Source organism: Diachasmimorpha longicaudata, chromosome 9, assembly GCF_034640455.1.
Source record: "Diachasmimorpha longicaudata isolate KC_UGA_2023 chromosome 9, iyDiaLong2, whole genome shotgun sequence".
NCBI lineage: Eukaryota > Metazoa > Arthropoda > Insecta > Hymenoptera > Braconidae > Diachasmimorpha > Diachasmimorpha longicaudata.
In genome coordinates this window covers 3,787,106-3,809,780 of record NC_087233.1, presented here as the reverse complement: position 1 = coordinate 3,809,780, position 22,675 = coordinate 3,787,106, and the positions used below count along the sequence as shown (strand labels likewise).

The window sequence follows — 22,675 nt, the reverse complement described above, 5'->3', positions numbered from 1 at the left end:
TTTTTAATTTATTTAATGGGGGTTTCCCGTCCTTGGGGGGATTCATTTATTTTAATTATTTAATTTTAATTTATGGCGCTCTACTTTCGTCTTTTATATTGAATTAAATTAGATTATGATTGATAAATAGAAATGATCTAGATTGAATGACGAAATGAGTCTGTCATAAAAAAATCAATTAAACAATTAACCTTTTGCTTCTTCATCATCGACGATGAGCAAAAATCCTTTTCAATATTTTCACTTCTTTTCGCCAGTTTCATCAGAAAAAATCAGAATCACTGACAAAACGTTTTTTAAATACTTTACTAACACAACTGAATTGGTAAATCAATTATCAAATTACTTATAATGATGATTACTGTTATTACGATTGAATTGGAAGATCGATCGACCCCAAAAATGAAGGACAACTTAATTTCAGTTTTTAGTAAAAGAAATTTATTTTCTAACTCCTGCAAAAAATTATGAAATTATAATTTTTTTAGTACTGCAAAATCCCCACTGACTCTTTATTTATTGTTGTTTTTTGATAACATGTAACGAAAAACCCAGCGATTAAAAAAACCTATCAAATAAATATAGTTTAGTAATGCAATGATGACGAAAAATTAGAGACGAATTGAAAATTCACCTGAAGAGGGGACAACACTGAATTACGCACGTAGAGGTGAGCCCAGGAGAGTTCTCTCGAGTAACCAGGCAAAAGTTTGAAGAAGGAGATATCATTAAAATCCCTCCAACGTGTGTGAGAGAGACAGAGCAAAATAGGCCGACGACTTTCACCTCACAGGTTGGCGGAATCGTTGTGCTCTTGGCCCACCAACCCGCAACTATACGGTTTTGTTACCGCCTCACGGACCTCACTGACGTTCCTCTTGGAAGTGGGGTACATCCAAAGGCAACTTTATTCACATTTAACACACGAGGAGTAGTCGGTCTCTGGTGAACGTGTCAAAACGATTTTTTCTTTCATCACTCTCCCTGTGAGAGAGGTCTCCCTGGCTGGGGGGATTATTTATTTAATTTTATTAATTAATGATGAGGATTCTGGAGTTTGTCTGGAGCTGTGGGAGACGAGTGAAGGATTGAGTCAGAAAATTTTGGGAATTTTTTTTAAATTTTTTTCCACCGGAATTTAATAAAATGTGGGAGATTATCTGGAGGTGGATTTCCAGTGCTGCAATGGGATTTTTAATTGTCCTCGTGTTCTCCAGCTCTGGTGAGTGTTTAATTGATAAATAGGTATTCCAGTGATTTGTATGGGGCATTTGGGGTCTGAGGGCCCCGATTTTCACGTTTGCTTGCCGCTCACGTGAGAGTGAAAGCTACGCGTGTCACATACGAGTTTCCTCCAGAAGTTTGGAGAGAAAAATTTCATAAATTCTTCGGTGAAAAAAAAATATTTTCCATTTCTTTGTCAGTGGTAATGATTATTGGGTAATGAGCAAGGGATTACGTTACTCACGTGAGTGAAATTGCAAGGACATGGGACTGGATGATTTAAACATGACAGCTCGATAATTATCTCGGCACTTTAAAATCAATGCTCCGGTGAATCACTGACACTTGAATCAAGATTACAGTGCGATGGGGATTATTAATATTTATGGGGTGAATTTTGTGGGTGTGTAATTGTATTTTAATATTGCAGATGCCAATGGGAGATACAGTGACAAGCAGAGGTACGACGGATGGTACAATAATCTCGCGCATCCGGATTGGGGATCTGTTGGTACTTAAAAAAAATAATCAGATTGGAGGAAATTCCCGAATTTTTTTGGGGAAATGTCTATTGATTTTTGGATAGGGAGTACGATGATTCGAGTGGGGGAATTCAGAGGAGGCGGTCCACTGGCAGATTAACTTATAGACGATTTTATGAGGATATTGGATGATATTTTGATGACAGGATTTCAATTATTATTGAAGAATTAAATTCGAAAATAATCGGAGAGGAACGATATGCGAAATTAAAAAAATTGCAAATTGACGAAGAACAAAATATTTAAAATCATTTCCCTTGAACATTTTTTAGAATTATTTTTTCATATCTGTATCGATCGAAGTTTTAGAATCACATTTTTTTACCCAATTCCACTTCGAATTCCACATTTTAATGAAAAACAGAAAAAAAATTGGAGACAAAAAATTTTATCCCCTCAACAAAATCCAATAAACAATAATTCCTGATGGAATTAATTTTATAATTATGTTCTGGCATTCTTCAATAACATCCCCGAGACTAAAAATCAATAGAATCCTCCCTCCCAAAGAAGTAAATGATTTTTTTTCTAAATTATTATTAAATTTTTCACGCCGTTTAATTTTGTATAGAAAGCCGGTTGATAAGAAAAGCTCCAGCGGCTTATTCAGACGGTGTCTACATGATGGCGGGTCAGGACAGAGCATCACCGAGAAAATTAAGTGATTTGTTCATGCGAGGAGCCGACGGAATAGCCTCTGTCAAGAACAAAACCGCATTGTTCGCATTTTTCGGTAATAAATCCCAAAAATCCCCGATCACCGCATCGATCCACCCCAGGAACCCCGGAAATAATTTTTTAAAAAATTCCAGGACAACTCGTAACCGCGGAAATAGTAATGGCGAGCGAGAGCGGATGTCCCCTGGAGTTCCATCGAATAGACGTGGAGAAATGTGACAGGATGTTCGACAAAGATTGCCAGGGGAACAAGTACATTCCGTTCCTGCGGGCGGACTACGACAGGAAGACTGGACACAGTCCTAATAGTCCTCGGGAGCAGGTGAATAAGGTGACCAGTTGGATAGACGGGAGTTTCGTGTACTCCAGCAGTGAGGCCTGGGCGAACACCATGAGATCCTTCGTCGATGGGAGTTTTCTCATAGAACCAATCAGACAATTTCCAGTCAGGAACACGATGAGGGCACCGCTGTTCAATCACGCTGTGCCCAGTGTTATGAGGACAATGCTGAGTCCTGAAAGACTTTTTCGTGCGTTGAAAAATTAATTGAATTAATTAACTAGATATTTTTATTCAGTAAAGTAATTAAATTATTGAATTAATGGATTAGTTTCTGTAATTCAGGGAATTGATTTGAGGAATTCAGACGATTAGATCGAGTGAAGAATTCATTTAAGTTGTCGATTAGTTAAATAATTTTGTTCACTAAATTAATTGAATAACTTATTTAATTGTAATAATTTAGGTGATGAAATTGATAAATTCAGAGGACAATTAGCATCAAACGAAGAATCAATTCAATTAATCAATCGACCAAATAACTTCAAACCCAAATTCAATTAAATAATCCAGTTAATTAATGTTCATACAACTCAGAGAACAATTTCTATCAAACGAAGAATGAATTAATGGTCTAGATAATTTAATTCCCTAATTTCCTCAATTAAATTAATGGATTAATTTCAATAATTTGATGGTTTAATTTAATGAAATAATTTCCAGTTCTCGGTGATCCCCGATCGAATCAGCACCCAGCTCTCCTGGCATTTGGAATAATTTTCTACCGCTGGCACAATGTCATGGCATCCAGGGTCAAGGCCCAGAATCCCGAGATGACCGATGAGGAGGTCTTCCAAAGGTCGAGAAGAATCGTCGTCGGAACAATTCAGAACATAATAATGTACGAGTATCTTCCGGAACTCCTGGGGGAACAGCTGCCAGTCTACACTGGCTACAAGCCCGACCTTCATCCAGGAATTTCCCACATGTTCCAGAGTGCGGCCTTTCGATTTGGCCACACGATGATCCCCCCGGGGATCTACCGGAGGGACGAGAGCTGCAATTTTCGGGAGACCAGGAGCAACAAACGTGCCATCAGGCTCTGCACCACCTGGTGGAACTCCAATCAAATTCTGGCGAACTCGACGGTCGAGGAGCTGATGATGGGAATGACGTCACAGTTGGCGGAGAGGGAGGATAATTTACTGAGCAACGACATCAGGAATAATTTGTTTGGGCCCCTGGAGTTCTCCCGGAGGGACCTGGGGGCCCTCAACATCATGAGGGGACGGGACAATGGACTACCGGACTATAACACCGCGAGGGTCCACTTCAAACTGCCCAGGAGGACCTCCTGGAACGATATAAATCCTGAACTCTTCAATAAAAATCCAGAGCTGCTGAGGAATCTGATGGAGATTCACTCGAATAACCTGGACAACATCGATGTTTATGTCGGGGGAATGCTCGAGTCCACGGATGGACCTGGTGAATTGTTCTCAGCTGTCATCAGGGAACAATTCCTGAGGCTCAGGGACTCCGATAGATTCTGGTTTGAAAATATCGATAATGGAATTTTCACGAAGAACGAGATCGAGGAGATCAAGAGGGTCACACTGTGGGATGTCATCATGAACTCAACGACAATCAGCGATAAGGGAATTCAGAGGAATGTTTTTGTCTGGAAGGATGGAGATCCTTGTCCACAGCCGGAACAACTCACTGGGGAAATGCTCGATCCTTGCGTTCCTCTCAGGAGATACGATTATTTTGAGGTATATATTAGGGGACATTAGGGAGACATTTCTAATATTTTTTTACTAATCCACTGAATGTTTTTTATTATGAGTTCTCTGGACACGGACCATAGGCAAATATTTAGATTTAAAAAAAACTAAAAGCTTTGAAAATTGTTTACTAACTTGCAAATTTGCGTTTCACTCCTGAAATCTGAAATTTCATAATTTTTCAACTTCTAAATCGCGTTCTAAAAATTTATAATTTACTGTTCATAAATTTAATTTTCTCAAGTTATCACTCAGATAATTCTGTTCCACAATTTCCTCTTCAAAAAGATGAACCCACGAAAATTTCACATTTAATATCATCTGTTCATCCAATTTAATTCCCAAAAGTCTGAAATCTCATGACTTCTCACCCTCTAAATTCGCATTCAGCACCACCGCCCTAAAACCCTCACCCAACCCCCCATAAAATTCAATTTCCCCCTTAAATATTAAATATTCCCCCTTAAATCCATATGTTCATCCCCCTCAACTTCTAAAATCCCGAAATTTCCTCACATTTCACCCCCCAAATCATCTCCAGCGCCACCTCCCTGATCATCCTCCCTCACCTGTCCCTGACATTGATTTTTCAATCAATTTTTTTTCCAACAATAGAACAACTCCATTCCACAATTCCCCCTCCCCCCCCCACTAAAATACCCCACAAAACCCTCCACAAATGTTCAATGAAAAAAAAAAAAAAAATTCCGCACGTTTAAGGACATCCGATCATTGCTCATGCGTTCATAAAAATGGTAATAAATGCACCGTAATATTTTTTTATAATTTCAGGGAAGCGAATTGGCTTACATTTACGCCTGCGTCTGTCTCGGTTTTATACCGATATTATGCGCCGGAGCCGGATACGGCCTTGTCAAACTTCAGAATCGTCGAAGACGTCGTTTGAGAATCGTTCAGGAGGCGATTAAAAAGCGAAGTGGTGCTGGTCATGTTGCGTCAGCCACTGGACACGGAAGAATATCCGTTGACAAGATGATAGTCAGGGAGTGGCTTCACGCCAATCACAAGCGACTGGTCAAGGTCAAATTTGGGCCGGAGGCAGCGCTCTACATTGTCGACAGAAAGGGCGACAACCTGAGGACATTTGATTTTGGGGGTGTCAATGTCGTTGGGGTTGAGGAGTCCCAGGGGGGTGACAGTGGTAAAGCAATGATTCTTCTCAGAATTCCTCGTGATTATGATCTCGTCCTTGAGCTGGATTCCCTGAGCTCTCGTGCCAAGTTTATCGCCAAATTGGAAACATTTCTCACGTCTCATAAAAAACACCTGTCGATTGTTCAGACGAATCGGGATATTATGATTGCTAAGGCGGAGACGAAGGAGAGGAGGCAGAAAAAATTGGAGCAGTTCTTCCGGGAGGCGTATGCACTCACATTTGGACTGCGACCTGGGGAGAGGAGACGGAGGAGATCGGAGGATAGCGACGGGGGAGAAGTCGTCACTGTCATGAGGACTTCGCTGTCGAAGAGCGAATTTGCGAGTGCTTTGGGCATGAGGCCCGATGCGGTGTTCGTTAAGAAGATGTTTAATATTGTTGACAAGGATGGCGATGGGAGGATATCCTTTCAGGTGGGTCTTGGAGGTCCTCCGAGGGCCGAAGTGGAAAAATGCGATGAGATGAGATTTTTTTGGTCGAGTTTTCGGGCGATATCTCCGAATCTATGGGAGATAGCGGAACTCTTGTCATTACGTTTTCTATAGTACTCAATTTGCTCGACAAAAAAGGTTATGATAACAATTTTGATATCTCCCGTAGATTCGCAGATATTTCTAAAATTAATATTTTTTTCCATTTTTTTTCATTAATTATTTAGAAATCGTTGAATAATTGGATTCAAACGATTTTTGTCGATTTCTTTTGATTAAATTGGGAATTATATACTCAATTGATGAAGAATATGATCAAGTTTAATCAAATCAACAAAATAATGAACTACTAATGACAGAAAAAAATAACCAAATTGGAAAAATTTTGAAAGTTCGAAAACCCAACGAGAAAAAAAATCTAAAAAAATCGGAACAAAAATGACGAAATGTTCACTGTGGCTCGTTTTTCAGGAATTTTTGGACACCGTATTACTCTTCTCCCGCGGAAAAACCGAGGACAAATTACGAATTATCTTCGACATGTGTGATAAAGACAGTAACGGAGTTATCGACAAAGAGGAGCTCTCGGAAATGCTGCGTTCACTAGTGGAAATAGCCAGGACAACTTCGTTGTCAGACGATCACGTAACCGAGTTAATAGACGGAATGTTTCAGGTAATGACGCCCTCCCATTCACAGAGTCAATAAATTCGATTATTCACGGTGAGACTGACGAATGATTATTCTAGGACGCAGGACTCGAGCGCAAGGATTACCTCACGTACAATGATTTCAAGCTAATGATGAATGAGTACAAAGGGGACTTTGTGGCAATAGGATTGGATTGCAAGGGAGCAAAGCAAAATTTTCTTGACACATCTACTAATGTCGCGAGGATGACGACTTTTCATATTGACCAATTGCCACCAGAGACGACAAAGAACTGGGCGAGAAAGCAGTGGGACGGGATCTCCACATTTTTGGAGGAAAATAGACAAAATATTTTTTATTTGTTTATATTTTATGTGATTACCATTGCCCTCTTCGTGGAGCGATTCATTCGTAAGATTTTTCTAAAAATATTCACAATAATTATATTATTATTTATTATTAATTAACTACTTGATTACTAGGATGACTAGTTACTATACATTATCGTAAACCACATGTAATCCTTAATAATCAATCATTAGGGCTTAATTAATTAATTACGAAGGTATGAATTCAGCAGCGAATCAAGTTGATTACAACTACCGCTCAGTTTTTTATAAATATCTCAGAATCTAAGGGAAATATTGAAAAAGTTGTCGGAATCTTTCTTATAGATATAATCAACACCCACAAGAATGATCTGATGAAAATTTTTCGTATCTCCCTCAGATATCGAGATATTGATGAAAAATCGATTGAAAGCCAGAATCAACGCGAGTTGGGCAATTTGTTAATTTATGGATTTATTTATTTATAGATTACTCCTTCATGACAGAGCACGTAGACCTCCGTCACATAATGGGAGTGGGAATCGCCATCACTCGGGGGTCAGCGGCTGCCCTGTCTTTCTGCTACAGTCTGTTACTACTTACGATGTCCCGAAATTTACTCACAAAATTGAAGGAATTCTCTATACAACAGTACATTCCCCTCGATTCGCACATACAATTTCATAAGATAGCTGCGTGTACAGCCCTGTTCTTCTCCATTCTGCATACACTGGGTCACCTGGTGAACTTTTACCACGTGTCCACCCAACCAGTGTCACACCTGAGGTGCCTCACCAGTGAAATGAGCTTTCCCAGTGATGCCAGGCTCACTATTTCGTTTTGGCTGTTTCAAACTGTCACAGGTTGGTATATGGAACATTGTTTTAAGTAAAAATTATTTAATTGTTGAATGAAAAAATTTAATTTCATCAATCGTAGGGGGATCATGAAATTCTAGGGATTTTTCAATTACTTAAATGATATGAAATTTCAGAGGAAATGAAATTGCTACCGATTCGTATACGTGAAAGGGTTTGAAGGAGAGATTTTTACATTGTTATAAACAAAAAAGTTATGGAAATTACTGCATTTGGTTGATAGCTTTCAACACGAAAATCGTTCAAAAAATATTAATATATAATAATATATTATGTTAAGATTTTATATTGATTTAAATTATATAAAGTAATGATATGTTAATTAATGTACGACCAGGGCCAACAAGGCCCTTGTTATTAATTTTTCATTGGTTTTAATGTGTTCCAGGAGTCACCGGAATACTTCTCGTTATTGTGATGACGATTATCTTCGTATTCGCGCATCCCACCATCAGGCAAAAAGCCTACAAATTTTTCTGGTCAACTCACAGTCTTTATATCGCACTTTACGCACTGTGTCTTATTCACGGACTCGCTAGGCTCACTGGAGAACCGCGCTTCTGGATATTTTTCATTGGACCTGCCATTGTATATTCCCTCGATAAAGTGAGCACAGGTTTAAAACAAATTTATTAACGTTGTCTAATTTAATTATGGAAGTTGAAGAAAAGTTGTGGTGCACCGAAAATTCTATTTGACTTAAATACAAATTTTATTTCAAACTTTAGTTAAAATTTTCCAGAATTTTTACTAGAAATTCGGAGAAATTCTACTTTAACAACAAAAATGGATTTACAAATTTTTTAATTACGAAAATATTTAATTAAGTTCAAATTTCATCAATCCTATCCTTCAAAACACTTTCGAAATTCAGAAATTGTTAATTTTTATAGTATTCACATTGGAATTCAATAACGACGATAAACCGCGATAAGTTCCCCACTCTTCCAGTTGACTTTTTGAGCGATATCTCCAAAACTAAACAGATAGCGAAATTTTTGTCATAACAGTTTTTGAAGAACACAATTCGCTCCACAAAAAAGGTTATAACAAAATTTTCTCCATCTCCCTTAGATTCCGAGATATCTCAAGAAACAAACCAACAATCAAAATGGACTTATTAAGGTTCCCTTCTTCGCTACCAAATTTTCTCTCCAAAATATCTCATCCAACAATAAATTTATTTATTTTTTCAGGTCGTTAGTCTCAGAACGAAATATATGTCACTGGACATAATAGAAACGGAACTGCTCCCTTCAGATGTGATAAAAATAAAGTTCTACCGCCCACCGAATCTGAAGTATCTCTCGGGCCAGTGGATTCGGCTGGCGTGCACAGCTTTCAAATCGAATGAGTTTCACTCGTTCACGTTAACGTCAGCACCGCACGAGAATTTTTTATCGTGTCATATTAAGGCTCAAGGGCCCTGGACCTGGAAATTGCGAAATTACTTCGATCCTTGTAATTACGGTACTGAGCATGAGCACCCGAAAATTAGGATCGAGGGGCCCTTTGGTGGGGGAAATCAGGACTGGTATAAGTTCGAAGTGGCTGTTATGGTGGGAGGGGGTATCGGGGTCACCCCCTATGCCTCCATGCTCAATGATCTTGTCTTTGGAACTTCTACGAATAGATATTCAGGGGTTGCCTGCAAGAAGGTACTGAAAGGGCGAGAGGGAGAGCTCTTAAGGGAAAATGGAACTTGCTTGTCTGCCTGAATTCAATTTAAATTGACATTAAATAATATCAATATCATTAATTTTAATTAATACTCGATTCATGAATTCATTTGTTTTCTCAATTTCAATATTTAAACATTTTTTGTCCAGCGGAAGTTTAACAAAAATTTAAAATGATTGATTGGGTGAAATGATCATTTGGATACTCGCCACATAATTAGAATAATTTTTCTTCGATTCGATTTAATTAAGTAGGGATAATAATGACGAGGATGAGTCAATTAATTTTTAATGGCCAAATTTGGAATTCAGATGAACAATCATTAAAAAAATTAATTATGCTTGACAGAAGGAAAAGATGTGTTAAAATTGATTTATTAGCAAAAATAATGAGCTTTATCAACTCCATCATTTCATTGTTAACTTAACGAAATATCATGAATAAACAATAATGATTGCAGGAAAAATCGCGATTCTAGACGTTTAGACAGATGCAGGAGTTCCGTTTCCTCTTGAGAGGTCTTGGGAGTGACCAATAAATTCTACAATTTTTCAAGAATTCTGATCCACAAATTCTGAGCAAAAAAATCAAAGAAAAAATCCTAAAAATTGATTAATTTCACATAAAGACGTTGAAATTAGTTTACAATAATCTGAAGTGAATAAATAATTTTTTTTATTCATTTTTTTTACCATTCAATGTTTTAAGATGATTTAAAAAAATGTTTTCAATGATAAAAAGATTTTTTTAGTGATAAAAATGTTTTTTTTCATAATTTTTTATACTAAAAAAATTGTTTATCGTCACTTGAGACTGCTCACCCCTGCCCTTAACCTATAACAATGTTGTTCTTCCCAAAGAAAAAAAACAAACAATAATACTCAATTTTTCCTCTTCAGGTTTATTTCCTGTGGATTTGTCCCTCTCACAAGCACTTCGAGTGGTTCATAGACGTTCTGAGAGACGTTGAACGAAAAGATGTGACGGACGTCCTCGAAATTCACATATTCATCACTCAATTCTTCCACAAATTTGATCTCCGAACTACGATGCTTGTGAGTTAATCCCCGAGATTAATAATCTTTAGAGTCTGAATAAAAATGCAAAAACACTAATTTTGATTTTCTTCTGCAGTATATCTGTGAGAATCACTTTCAAAGGCTATCGAAAAAGAGTATATTCACAGGACTCAAAGCGATTAATCACTTTGGACGTCCAGACATGACGTCATTCCTGAAATTCGTACAGAAAAAACACAGTTATGTCAGCAAAATAGGTGTCTTCAGTTGTGGACCGAGACCTCTGACTAAGAGCGTTATGTCCGCCTGTGATCAGGTCAACAAAGGCCGCAGGCTGCCATATTTCATCCATCATTTCGAGAATTTTGGATGATACGAGCTTCTCAACTCGATATTTAATTGAAAATTTGTATATAAAATTTTGTTAAATAGATTTTTTATGATATTTGGTACAAAATTGACTTCTTTATTGACTCCCCTGATCGAACCCATTCACAAACTACGAGAAGAAACTCTGAGGAACATTTTTTCACGTCTGAGTTCAGGAAAAAGCATTTTCCTACTTCATCATAAAAAAAATGTTCTTAGATGTCAAATGGAGATTATTCAGTCGATTTGATTCACAATCTTTTGCCTTTTTCTGGTGAAGTCATTATGGCATCACTGCAGACCTTCTGCGGTTTCCGATCAAAAAACTGCGATAAGTAATTATCACAGGCGTTTCTTGAGGTTCGTTTCACACCATTAACAGAGCTCTTCAGGGACGGAAAGGAGGGATATCTGATGGTGCGAGAGCAGGACTGTAAAGCGAAGGGATTAAAAATTCCCAGCGAAATTCTCTCAATTTTTGACGAGTAGTCAAAGACGTGTGAGGTCTGACATTGTCGTGAGTGAAGACGACACCTTTTCTATTGATCAATTCTGGTCGCTCCTTCTCGATTGTTTGGCGTAATCGTTCCATCTGCTGACAGAAGAGGTGATAATTAATCGACTGACCGGGTGGTGGTAGTTCACAGTGAATAATTCCTCTCCAATCCCACCAACCACAGCATCACTTTTTTTCCATCAATTTTGCCTTCGCCAGGGCTCGTGGAGCTTCACCAGCTTTGCCGATCATTTTCGTTCATCATTCCAGTACATGATCCACTTTCCATCAGCCGTTACGAGTCCTTTGAAAAATGGTTCGATTTCGCTTCGGTTCAACAGCGATCCACAGGTGGACATTCGATCCATCAACTTTTCCAGTGTCAAATCCAGTGGTGCCCAAACGTGAAGTACATTCTTGCAACCAGTCCTCTTCAAATGGTTTAAAACAGTTTTGGGGTGAATGTCTAGGTCTTCAGCAGCACCATGACTGCCAGTTCGCTGATCTTCCTCGATTTTCTGCAAGACTTCATCCACTTATCCACTTATTGTCCGACCAATGCGCGATGTATCATTGACTCCGAAATTTCCAGACCGAAAACGTTGGGATGAAATTTGTCTCAAGTTCGCGAAAAATACGAAATAAACTTTCTCCCCAACTCAGAAAATTTTAAATAAAATTTATTCAACAGATCCTTCAATTATATTTGGTATGCAATAAATTTATTTAATTTAATAACCACATCTACACATCAGTCGTTGATCCTGCGAGACACTGGGGGGAAAGGATAGGCCCAATTTTTTCCTGCTGCTGTGTCGCTCTCATTTCGATTATAATCCGGCGGATCGTATCCTTGATTAACGATCCCTCGACTACTCGACTGATCGCTCCCCATCTTCGATAATTTGCTGAAAGTCAAACGTCATTCATCAGCAATTGTTCACCATCTCCATAAAAAAAATCATAAAACCGCGATATTCAATTACCTCATGATGATCCTTCCCTCAAGGTCGTCGTCCACGATCTTGGGTAATTTATTTCCAACATTTCTCGTGTCGAAACTCTCCTCGATTATTACGTGCCTGTCGTACGGCGTATCGTAATCAACTTCGAGAATCGTTGAGAATTGATGGGGGAATATCAGATCAATTACGGCTATCACTGTTCCACCGAGGACACAGACGACACCGGCTGCGAGTAGCAGCCAGTAGTTCCAGCCGAAATTGAATATTAAAATTGAACCGTCAATGTGGGCCACCAATGGCTCCGAAGGCAATAGAGACCAGTACGTGAGGTTCGTTAGGAGCATTAAAGTCCCCGTGAATATCATACCGTAGGCACCGTATCGTGGCACCACTACTAGGAGGAGATTCGTTATCATCCAGGCGGCAAAGGAGGTCCTTTGATCATAAAAAAAATTATGATAAAGATTTCAGCAGGAAAGTGGTAAACGGAGATAAGTCGGTTTCGAGAACTCATCAGTTTTCCGTGAATATCCCGATAACTAGGGGAGATAGGGGATTTTTTGTCAGGACCTTTTTTATGGAGCGAATTGAGTACTACAATTAATGTCATGACAAAGATTTCGCTAACTCTCTTAGATTCGGAGATATCACGCAAAAACTCGATTAGAAAAAGTCAAGTTATTTGATTCTACCACTTCGCGCCTGATTTTTTATTTTATTAATCATTATTTATTATTTATATTACTGTTATTTACTATTTATATTAGTATTATTAATTTTTTCAATTGTTCAATATATGCCAGTCCTAGTGAGAGAGATTTTGTTGTCTTACTTGGGGATTTTCAATCAAAGAAGTTACAAAAAAAATATAAACATTAGAATTCAACATAAAACAGAGTTATGCGATATTATGACTCGCATAAGTAATATCAATAAAAAATGGTGTTGCGATTCTCTCCAATTACATCTTTCCCATAATCTCTTCGCCTCCATAATTTCTACCAGAATAATCACACGGTAATGCCCATTTAATAGCCTCAATTGAGCAACACATACGTCAAAATCCTTCAAAATCATCATAAAAAATGTAATATTTACCCACCAGAAACATTTTTCAACAATTACACTCGCGATTCCATCTAATCATCGGATTCCCATAATTTCTCTCTGACCAACATAAGTCTTCTCTAACTAATAACCAGATAAGGCCCCAATTGCGCAACACTTTGCTTAATTCTCATGGGCATTCGCCTTTCCCGATCCCAATCAACAATAACTTTTCCGCTTTCCCCAATGAATCTATTAATTATCCACTTATTTTTATTACCAGAGGATGATGGACGCCCAGTGCCCAGCCTCTCTGTACCTCGTCCCCCAGGAAAAGCCCTCCTGATGAAGGCTGAAATACTCAGCCAATGAAATAATGGGAAAGGGCGTACCCCTCTGTAGTGAACTCTTGAAGGCATCACTCATCTCCGTGGGACTTCTCCACCAGAATCTCTCGTTGAATTCAATATCACCCCCGTCCTGACTCTCCTCTCTATTTCCTACCACTGATGGCATCCAAATGATAGTAAATAAATAAATTACATGAGTCATATTATTTATACTGACATTTGTATGTGATGTTGATGTGCATGAGACCGATGTAGCCACCGATTTCTGCATGAGTTCTGTGCCTGGAGAAGACACTGTAAGTGCTGACTATTTGGGACGAGGTCGTGTGCCAAGTCGAGCCGTATTGGGCAACTGTAAGCACGATAATTTCATTAATTACTCTCCCCCAACATAATTAACTCATTAATTCGGTGATTTATGAGGAATGTCGGGGCCTGTTCCACTGACCTTGAATGCTGGCCCCCACGAAGAGGCTCAGGGTCACCGTAAAAAATGTCGTTACTCTCTAAAAAAAAAAAAAAAAGACAATAATAATAATAATTGGGCCCAATTGACAATGATGAGGGGACGTAGTGAGTGTTTACTTGCCTCTTTGCGAATTCCTGGGAATATTATCAGAAAAGCAGCGAAAATTGTGCAAAAAATAATGAAAATCGTTATGAGATGAACGTCACCAGTGACAGGTGTCCGATTACTGTAGCTGTACAGTGTTGGGCCCCCATCATTTCTAAATGCATCGAACCACCCTTTCATTGTCGTTGAATTCTGATAAAATAATATTGAACGTGAACTTTCTAAATTCACATTTTAGACAATCACTTTTAATCATTTGAATCACCTCGTCACCACGTGATTGAGTCAATGCCACAGATTAACGATTCAGATGACTTTGTTGTTCCTCTTTGTACCCGGATACGAGGTTTTTTGTCCCCTGGACATCGTCATCGCGGGGGATACGTTCGCCGATCGCCAAATTTGGGGGATAGAAATGTTTTTTATCTTTTGTTGAATGAGGACTTGGGGGGGATAAATGGGGAAAATTGAGAATCGATGATCCTTTGGCTAAAGTAGCTCAAAGACTGATTCAAGTGGGTTAACAGGTAGTACAGAGAGGGGAAAGTGGCCTCTACCGATGCCAGCCGATGACACCCGACTTGGAACTCGCCTCGGAAGAGATCTACGTGAGAAGTTCCCCGTCTGTATTCAATACCAATTCTTGATGATGTATTTTTTGACACTTGTCACGCATTTTCGGGGGTTATTGGTGGGGGAGGGTAGGGGGTAGGTCTTGTCATACCGAGGATTGGATCCTGGTTGAAATAGTTCAGAATAATTTGATCCTGGGCAGAACTCGGTAGCGAAATGAACGAAAGACAATAGCTAATGCATCTGTCAGTCGAGTTTTTGTGGAATATCTCTGAATCTAAAGGAGATGGACATTTTTTTGTGATAACACTTTTTGTAGCACTCAATTCGCTGCATAAAAAAGGTTATTATAAAAAAATTTCTATCTGTCTTGAGTTCAGAGATATCTATTAAAAACTGGTGATATAAAATTTCAGTAGTGAAATGGCAAAACGAGATGAGTTGACTATTTTCTAATTAAGTTTTTGAGCGAGATCTCCAAATGTAAGGGAGATAGAGAATTTTTGTCGGGACGTTTTTTGGAGATTACACTTCACTCGACAAAAAAGGTCATGATAAAAATTATGCCATCTCCCCTAGATTCCGAGATATGCCCCATAAATTTATTAACTGTCAAAGGGACTTAGCCGTTTATCACTTCGGTACTGAATTCGCCTGATTTCTTCCTACCACTGTCTCCCAGAATCAACAATGGTCATCTAGATGGAGAGACGTCTATTAAATCAAATGAATTTATTGCATATCAAATATAATTAACTTATTCAATAAATTTTATTTAGAAATCTACAATTATTTATAGTGAAGTGCTAAAACTGGCGAAACTCACTCATCTCCAGTCCATCTTTTTCATAAATATTTCTAAATCTACAAGCGATGGAAAAATTTCCATCAAAACTTTTTTGTAGCATTTAACTTTCTCTCCAAAAAGGCTCTCACAAGATTCCCAGCATTTCCCATAATTTTTTACATATTCCTCCAAAAACCGAAGATAGATCCGTTAATTTTTGTTCCAGGAAAAAACTCTCGGGATTTCAATCTCATCAACTCAAAAAATCACTAAAAAACCCCCTAAATCAGAGCTAAAAAAAATAAACAGTAGTTTCCACAGATGACCTCACCATGTGTCAAAAAAAAATTGTAATGTCAATGAAAATAAATAAGAAGCGTCATCAGAAACATCTTTTGACTTAGAAATTTTCCCAATCAGAATTAAATTGTTCATTATTTTTTTTCTACTCCATTAAATAAGTTGTCACCTGTCCAGGAGCCCCTCGATACATTCGATAACTTTTTTCAACCATCCGAAGGCGTCTGCCAATCAGACTGAGAAAAAAGGAACAGCGCTAATTGAATGGAAAATTGATTTTCCGGTCCATTACACTGGACCACATCTCCAAAAATAAACCCACAGATTCAATAACAAAGATTGCGGCTTTTTAGGTCACAAGACTGAGCATCTGGAGTTGTTTGTCTATTAAAAATCTCTCCCACTTCCGGATTGTACGATTTCTTCTCTAATTGCGCGCAAAAAAAAAACTCGGACAGACGAAGGCAAATGGCCTGAATTTTCCAGCTCCTGGACATGACTCCCCCTCAGCCTCCCCCCTTTCCCCAGCATCAAAACGCAAAAAGTTTCCCCGGAGGCATTTCCACCGGGATATCCCCTGACGATCGACCTCTCCCCGGTGATTTTTTATTTTTTTTTTCTTCTCCGATAAATTTGAGAAAAAATCCGTGAATTTTAACGTTGCAATAACTAAGTAACTCGTACGTCTATTTTGAGTGTATCTAATTTTGTCCCGGGTGATGGCATACGATCGCACACAAATAAAGAATTTTCATGTGTGCGTGTATACGTGTGATACAAGAGAACTCCGATGGAAAAAGCATTTTAACATCCTCAGGTCGCGCGCAGTCGCTTATACACATCGGCACAGCCCAAATACTATCGTTAAATTCAACATTCGTCAACTGCCACTGGCTTCCCACATCTCCTCATCCTCCAATAAACCAGCAGGTAAGCCCGAAAAAAAAATAGGCCCAGAGAAAAAAAAAATTGATTAAAAGATAAAAATAATAAAAACACAAACACGTGATATTTTTTTGAATTTTTCGCTGGAATTTTTCGCCGGGAAAAGAATAATTCTCGTGACGCGATGATACGAAATGGTCTGGCTGCTTGCATTGATAAATAATTGATTTAGTTGAATAATTAATTCAATTAATTAATTTTTTGTCTCCTTGAATTTTTAATGCAATGACAATTTGTTTTATCGCTCGTTGATGGCTTCAAAAGAATTGTAAGTTTATACTGGTTTGAGTTTGATGATTTTGGCTCGTCAAGAAAACGCTTCTTCCCACCACCCCGAGAGTCCGTGACTTGTGTTATTCGTCGGACCGTAAAAGGCGACGTTCGACAAATACTCTATATATTTGAGTTCATGCCATTTGATTTTTTGTTAATTAAATTGAGGTAAATTTTTTTTTAAACTAAAAAATTTACCGCTTATTTCCCACGTCGCTTGTAAATCTGCATCACTTCACGCTTTGCTGAGTCAATAGTTCATTGTTAGAGTGTTTCGCTAATTTTTGAAATTATTTTGTGCGCAATATTAACGCTGAATCACTTGTTTCATGTGGACATGAGAGTTACTCACGTACTTTGTTGATATTTTCGGTGTCATTGAGTGGTAAAATTGTATTTCTTATTTTTCATGAAATACTGCAGCCGGTTCATCGTGTTTTTCGCTTCATCATGTCGGAAACTCAAGGTCAGTTTTGTCCGCCACCTCCTCACGTCCTCCATTGGGTCGGGGAAAAAGTTTTTTTTCGTATTTCGGCGATAAAAAGAAACTTTTTAGCGGTAAAATTACGAGCATTGAATCGAAGATATTTCCGGTTTGTCCATCACGTTGATGATTTATCAGGTGAAGTCATTATGGCTTCAGTGCAGACCTTCTAGGGTTTTCTGATCGAAAAACTGCGATAAGTAATTTTCACAATCGTCTCTTGAAGTTCCTTTCACACCATTAAGAGAGCTCTATAGGGATGGAAATAAGGGATATCTGATGGTGCGAGAGCAGGACTATAAAGCGAAAGGGTTAAAAATTCCCAGCGAAATTCTCTCAATTTTTGACGAGTAGTCAAAGACGTGTGAGGTCTGGCATTGTCGTGATTGAAGACGACACCTTTTCTATTGATCAATTCTGGTCGCTCCTTCTCGATTGTTTGGCGTAATCGTTCCATCTGCTGACAGAAGAGGTGATAATTAATCGACTGACCGGGTGGTGGTAGTTCACAGTGAATAATTCCTCTCCAATCCCACCAACCACAGCATCACTTTTTTTCCATCAATTTTGCCTTCGCCAGGGCTCGTGGAGCTTCACCAGCTTTGCCGATCATTTTCGTTCATCATTCCAGTACATGATCCACTTTCCATCAGCCGTTACGAGTCCTTTGAAAAATGGTTCGATTTCCCTTCGGTTCAACATCGATCCACAGGTGGACATTCGATCCATCAGCTTTTCCAGTGTCAAATCCAGTGGTGCCCAAACGTGAAGTACCTTCTTGCAACCAGTCCTCTTCAGATGGTTTAAAACACTTTTGGGGTGAATGTCTAGGTCCTCAGCAGCACCATGTCTGCCAGTTCGCTGATCCTCCTCGATTTTCTGCAAGACTTCATCCACTTATTCACTTATTATCCGACCAGTGCAAGATGCATCACTGACTTCAAAGTTTCCAGACTAAAAACACTTGAACTAAACTCTCCTTCAGTTCCATTCTCCCCCTTTTCTTATTGAATCTCCGAAAGACATCGAAATTCCTCCTCATTTGTCACCTCCACTCATCGCGATTAAATACGAAACGAACTTTTTCCCCAATCCATCACAATCCTAACTCCGTGATGCCGGAATTATTGACACAAAAAACTCCCAAATCACCCCCTGAAAAATCATAATTTCATTTGCCTTTCAGGCTCGCCAGTAAGTGACCCGACAAATGAGGATAAAAATGAACTAGCCCCGCCTGAACCTGAATCAAAAACCGAGAAGGATGCGACAAAGGCCAAAGAGGAACAAAAAATCGAATCACCAGAAGGTACCCCTCCCCCCCCCCATCCTCCATAAACCCAAAAGTTCCTCCTAAATAATTAATGAACCAACAAATTTCTCAATTTTCAGAAACGATGCTTGAAAATATCACCGATAAATTAACGGATTCGCGGACCGAGGGTAGTGACAAAACCCTCCCGAAATCCCCATCGAGCTCCGAACCAAGAAGACAACCCGGTGAGTGCAGATTATTGCCCGTATTAGTAGATTTGCGCTCAAGCCTCGAGACGAATACCAATTCATGTACAACGATGTCGCGACAGAGCGCTGATTTATCACCAATAACCGAGGGCTCAGTTGAGCCAAAACTAGACATAAATTATTTCCAAGATTTATGTACATCTGATTTGAAGACAGCCCTATCACGTCTTGAGGATACCCTGAAGAGAGTGGACATAAATGCACTGACAAAGTACTCACTGACCCTCGAGCCATCCGACAAATACCACCTTCTGCAGTTGATTTCGACCCTCGTATCGAACCTGAAGAAAGCGAAGATAGACGAAGAGGCTGAATTAGGACTGTCGCCATCGCCTCCCCCGGTGCCGCCGTTGACGCGTCGCCCCCGAAAACGGGGGAACAGACACACAATTGGGGTGAGCAGTGAGGAACTGGCCAGTGCCAGAAGATGGCTTGAGCAGGAGAGAGGACCTGCTGCTGTAAAAATCATCGTCAAACCTCTGCCACCAGTCAAATCAGCAGAATCAGCTCCTGTTTCGGTCAGCCAGGTGGACTCCAGGGTGTCAGATTGCTGGGGTTCACCAGACGTCAATCTTCCGCGAACATGTGACAAACACATCAAGGACGCCATCAACCAGAAACAGTCCCTCCAGCACAAGATCAAGGACAATGATTCGGGTATAAATATACCATCTGTGGTATCACCACCTGGTGACTCTGGGGAAGAATCCTGGGAGGGTCTGGAGGCCCTCAGTCCCGATGACGACAGATTGTCGTACAAATTCAATTATATGCAGGGGAATTCTCACGATCACGTATTGTTCAATGGAAATTCCAAGTCAAATAAATATTCAGTCAAAAAAACGAAGATCAAACGCGCCAATACCATCGATATTCCCAATTACCTGAAGATGCAGGCGGAAAAGCATAAGATGCAGTCAGGTAATGGCCTGAGACGACCCATCGACATAAGTGATAAAGTCGCTTGGAATCAGTTTTGCGGGCCCCAATCGATGAATCCCCCCCCGGCAATTCCCTCCTTCCAACCCAAGACTGAAAATGACAAGAAGTTCCTGGCGCTCATCAACAGGAACACCGACAGCCACAGGAGTTCCTGGAAGGACATTCCCCCGTCGAGTGCTCCCTTCAAGAGCTTCAACTACCGTCAGAGTAATTCAATCGCCGATAAGAACTGGAAGAGCAGGTTCTCGAACATCAAAACAACATTCGACAAGCCCCAGTCCAACTCCTCGTCCGTTTCGTCTTCCCCAGCGTCCTCAGTGTTTTCTGGGGCTTTTCCATCCCGAAGGAATTCCCGGGAGCTTCACGGCTTCCTCAAGCATCACGAGGACGAACCGCCGAAATTCGAGCTTAGAAATTTCCCGAAGCACTTGGAGGAAAATGGAGATCGAGTTGCGATGGCATCGCGCAGGTTTTCAGCTGCTACGAGCATTGAAAATATTCCAGAGACGAGATTTCCACAGCCACCACCGAGGAATCCAGTCTTCAGTCACGCAGCTACGTCTCCCTTCAAGAAATTCCCCTCGTCGTTAAAAAGTGATGGCAGAGGAGAAAGAGCTTCGATGGGATCCAGTGATGATAGACCAGTGCCCTCGAGTTATTTGCCTGCGTGCGCTACTGGAGGTCTTCTCAAAGCCAAAGTCAAGATGTTCGATCAGGTGCAGTCGCAGGTGCCAATAAATTCCCAGAGCAATTCGTTCGGTCATCAGAAGTCCCAGAGCAATTCTTTTGGTCATCAGAAGCCCCAGAACAATTGTTTTGGTCATCAGAAGCCCTTGAATGCCCTCAATCGAGGTCGTCCGTTCAATCAGGAGGAGCACCTGGATAAATCCAGAGCTATCCAGAAGATCGAGCATCTCTACTCAAACAACGACAACCGGACGAACGGTCCTGGCAAGTGGACGAACGGCCAGAACGTTCACGAGAAGGAAGTTCAAGTTGATGTTCATCGGAATGATCATCTCAACAATAATTACCAGAGTGTGGCTGTTCAGACGAGTGCAAGGTCGACCCCCAAGCCGATAACTCCTGAAACCGAGGTATTTCCCGTTCAGGATTTCTACAAGCCATTTTATTCTGCATCAGAGAATCCAATTTACGTGCCCCCAGCGTTGAAGGACGTGAATTACCTACAGGAGAGAAAATACGAGGATTACAAGTCTGATCAGTTGCCTCAGCTACCACTGGTGCCTCCAGATCTTCCAAACGAAGAGATCGTTGAGAATCAGGACATCACACCTGATAAAATTGTCACGAGGTACACGGCCGCGATAGCGACAGTCGCGAGATCCCCGTCTCCAGAGCCCCAGAGGCACCAGACAGTCCCGAGTAAGGCCCCAGCTCCCTTGATCCTCCAGGACGATATGCATCACATACTAAATTCAGTCCCCCTGAAGCCAGGGCAGCCGATTGTCCTTCAAGACGACATTCAGAGGCACAACATGCTCCAGCTGAGTCTCATCAAGAGGATTCAGGGAAACGAGGAGCCACCAGAGCCGATCATAGAGATCAACAACACTCAGGACAAGATCAATATCTTCGAGGAGAAGTCCCATCCAGTACCAAAGATCAACGTCACCAGTCCCACCAAATCTTCGAACCCCCTGTCCTTCCCAGGAAATCAAAAATCCACTACAATTCCCATTGACTCCAGTGATGAATATCTGGTGTCCTGTTCTAATCGTCCTAATAGATCAATTGTCCTGTCTAAATCGGAGTCCTGGCATCAACTTGCTCTGACAGGTGCTAACAAACCTCTGCAGCATCTCCAGGTGCCGACAACACACTCACATAAACCACCAAAGTCCAGCTCTCCAATGTCTCAGAGACACTCCAGGAATCTTGAAACATCGGGGAGTAATCCTAACGTTGCACTAAAAAAAATGGAGGAAAAGGTGCAGAGATATTTCAACAACTCTCGTGGATCCAGCGGTAGTTTGGATTGTCATCAACAATCATCGAATATTAAACGCGAGTCCAGGAGATCTTTTTCACCGAAAAAAATGCCCAATAATCTTGCGAGGAGTCACACAATGCCACATCTGTTCGATGATACCTACGATGTTGATAAGGCTTTTGATAACCTCTTCGAAGAGACAACGAGGGACAATCGATACTAAATTTATCAACAATCAGAGCTATGAATTTGTAATTTTGTATAATTTTTTTTTTTTCCAAACGAAGAGGAAATCGAGATTTGTTTGTAACGTCTGTGAAGACAATTTGATATTTTATATGATTTGTGATTGAAGGAATGTATAAACTGAGAAAAATTACTTTGAGAGATTTAATAAAATAATTTGATGTAAAATT

The 22,675-nt window shown here is 40.0% G+C and overlaps 3 protein-coding genes across 4 annotated transcripts; 2 read left to right on the top strand and 1 right to left on the bottom strand.

Moving 5' to 3' along the window:
• Positions 1-700: 700 nt before the first annotated feature.
• On the top strand, positions 701-11,127 carry Duox (Dual oxidase). Its single transcript, XM_064127986.1, has 13 exons — positions 701-1,222; positions 1,655-1,735; positions 2,338-2,499; positions 2,579-2,974; positions 3,448-4,499; positions 5,304-6,101; positions 6,591-6,794; positions 6,869-7,181; positions 7,588-7,962; positions 8,366-8,583; positions 9,174-9,635; positions 10,557-10,712; positions 10,792-11,127. The coding sequence occupies exons 1-13, from the start codon at positions 1,147-1,149 to the stop codon at positions 11,047-11,049; spliced, it is 4,551 nt and encodes a 1,516-aa protein (XP_063984056.1). The 5' UTR covers positions 701-1,146; the 3' UTR covers positions 11,050-11,127.
• A 1,073-nt stretch (positions 11,128-12,200) lies between these two features.
• Mol (moladietz) lies at positions 12,201-16,726 on the bottom strand. Its single transcript, XM_064128018.1, has 7 exons — positions 14,743-16,726; positions 14,493-14,669; positions 14,352-14,409; positions 14,121-14,255; positions 13,834-14,059; positions 12,528-12,941; positions 12,201-12,449 (listed from the first exon to the last, which is right to left on the bottom strand). The coding sequence occupies exons 2-7, from the start codon at positions 14,655-14,657 to the stop codon at positions 12,293-12,295; spliced, it is 1,155 nt and encodes a 384-aa protein (XP_063984088.1). The 5' UTR covers positions 14,658-14,669; positions 14,743-16,726; the 3' UTR covers positions 12,201-12,292.
• Positions 16,727-16,759: 33 nt separating this feature from the next.
• LOC135166057 (uncharacterized) lies at positions 16,760-22,673 on the top strand. 2 transcript variants are annotated; one of them, XM_064127987.1, is made up of 4 exons: positions 16,811-17,067; positions 17,779-17,821; positions 19,026-19,148; positions 19,232-22,673. In XM_064127987.1, exons 1-4 carry the CDS (start codon positions 16,891-16,893, stop codon positions 22,480-22,482), a joined length of 3,594 nt encoding a protein of 1,197 aa, XP_063984057.1. In that variant the 5' UTR covers positions 16,811-16,890; the 3' UTR covers positions 22,483-22,673. The 2 variants fall into 2 exon arrangements, with proteins under 2 accessions (XP_063984058.1, XP_063984057.1); XM_064127988.1 differs by lacking the exon at positions 17,779-17,821 and having other exon boundaries at positions 16,760-17,067.
• The last annotated feature ends 2 nt before the right edge of the window (positions 22,674-22,675 follow it).

Bases quoted from the DNA above. Each gene is read 5' to 3' on its own strand.
- Duox (XM_064127986.1), top strand. From the start codon at position 1,147: ATGTGGGAGATTATCTGGAGGTGGATTTCCAGTGCTGCAATGGGATTT. The intron at 6,102-6,590 runs GTGGGTCTTGGA...CTCGTTTTTCAG, and splicing joins ATGGGAGGATATCCTTTCAG to GAATTTTTGGACACCGTATT. The intron at 6,795-6,868 runs GTAATGACGCCC...TGATTATTCTAG, and splicing joins TAATAGACGGAATGTTTCAG to GACGCAGGACTCGAGCGCAA.
- Mol (XM_064128018.1), bottom strand. From the start codon at position 14,657: ATGAAAGGGTGGTTCGATGCATTTAGAAATGATGGGGGCCCAACACTG. The intron at 14,410-14,492 runs GCAAGTAAACAC...TTTTTTTTTTAG, and splicing joins TCCCAGGAATTCGCAAAGAG to AGAGTAACGACATTTTTTAC. The intron at 14,256-14,351 runs GTCAGTGGAACA...TCGTGCTTACAG, and splicing joins CGTGGGGGCCAGCATTCAAG to TTGCCCAATACGGCTCGACT.
- LOC135166057 (XM_064127987.1), top strand. From the start codon at position 16,891: ATGTGTGCGTGTATACGTGTGATACAAGAGAACTCCGATGGAAAAAGC. The intron at 17,068-17,778 runs GTAAGCCCGAAA...GAAATACTGCAG, and splicing joins ATCCTCCAATAAACCAGCAG to CCGGTTCATCGTGTTTTTCG. The intron at 19,149-19,231 runs GTACCCCTCCCC...CTCAATTTTCAG, and splicing joins AAAAATCGAATCACCAGAAG to AAACGATGCTTGAAAATATC.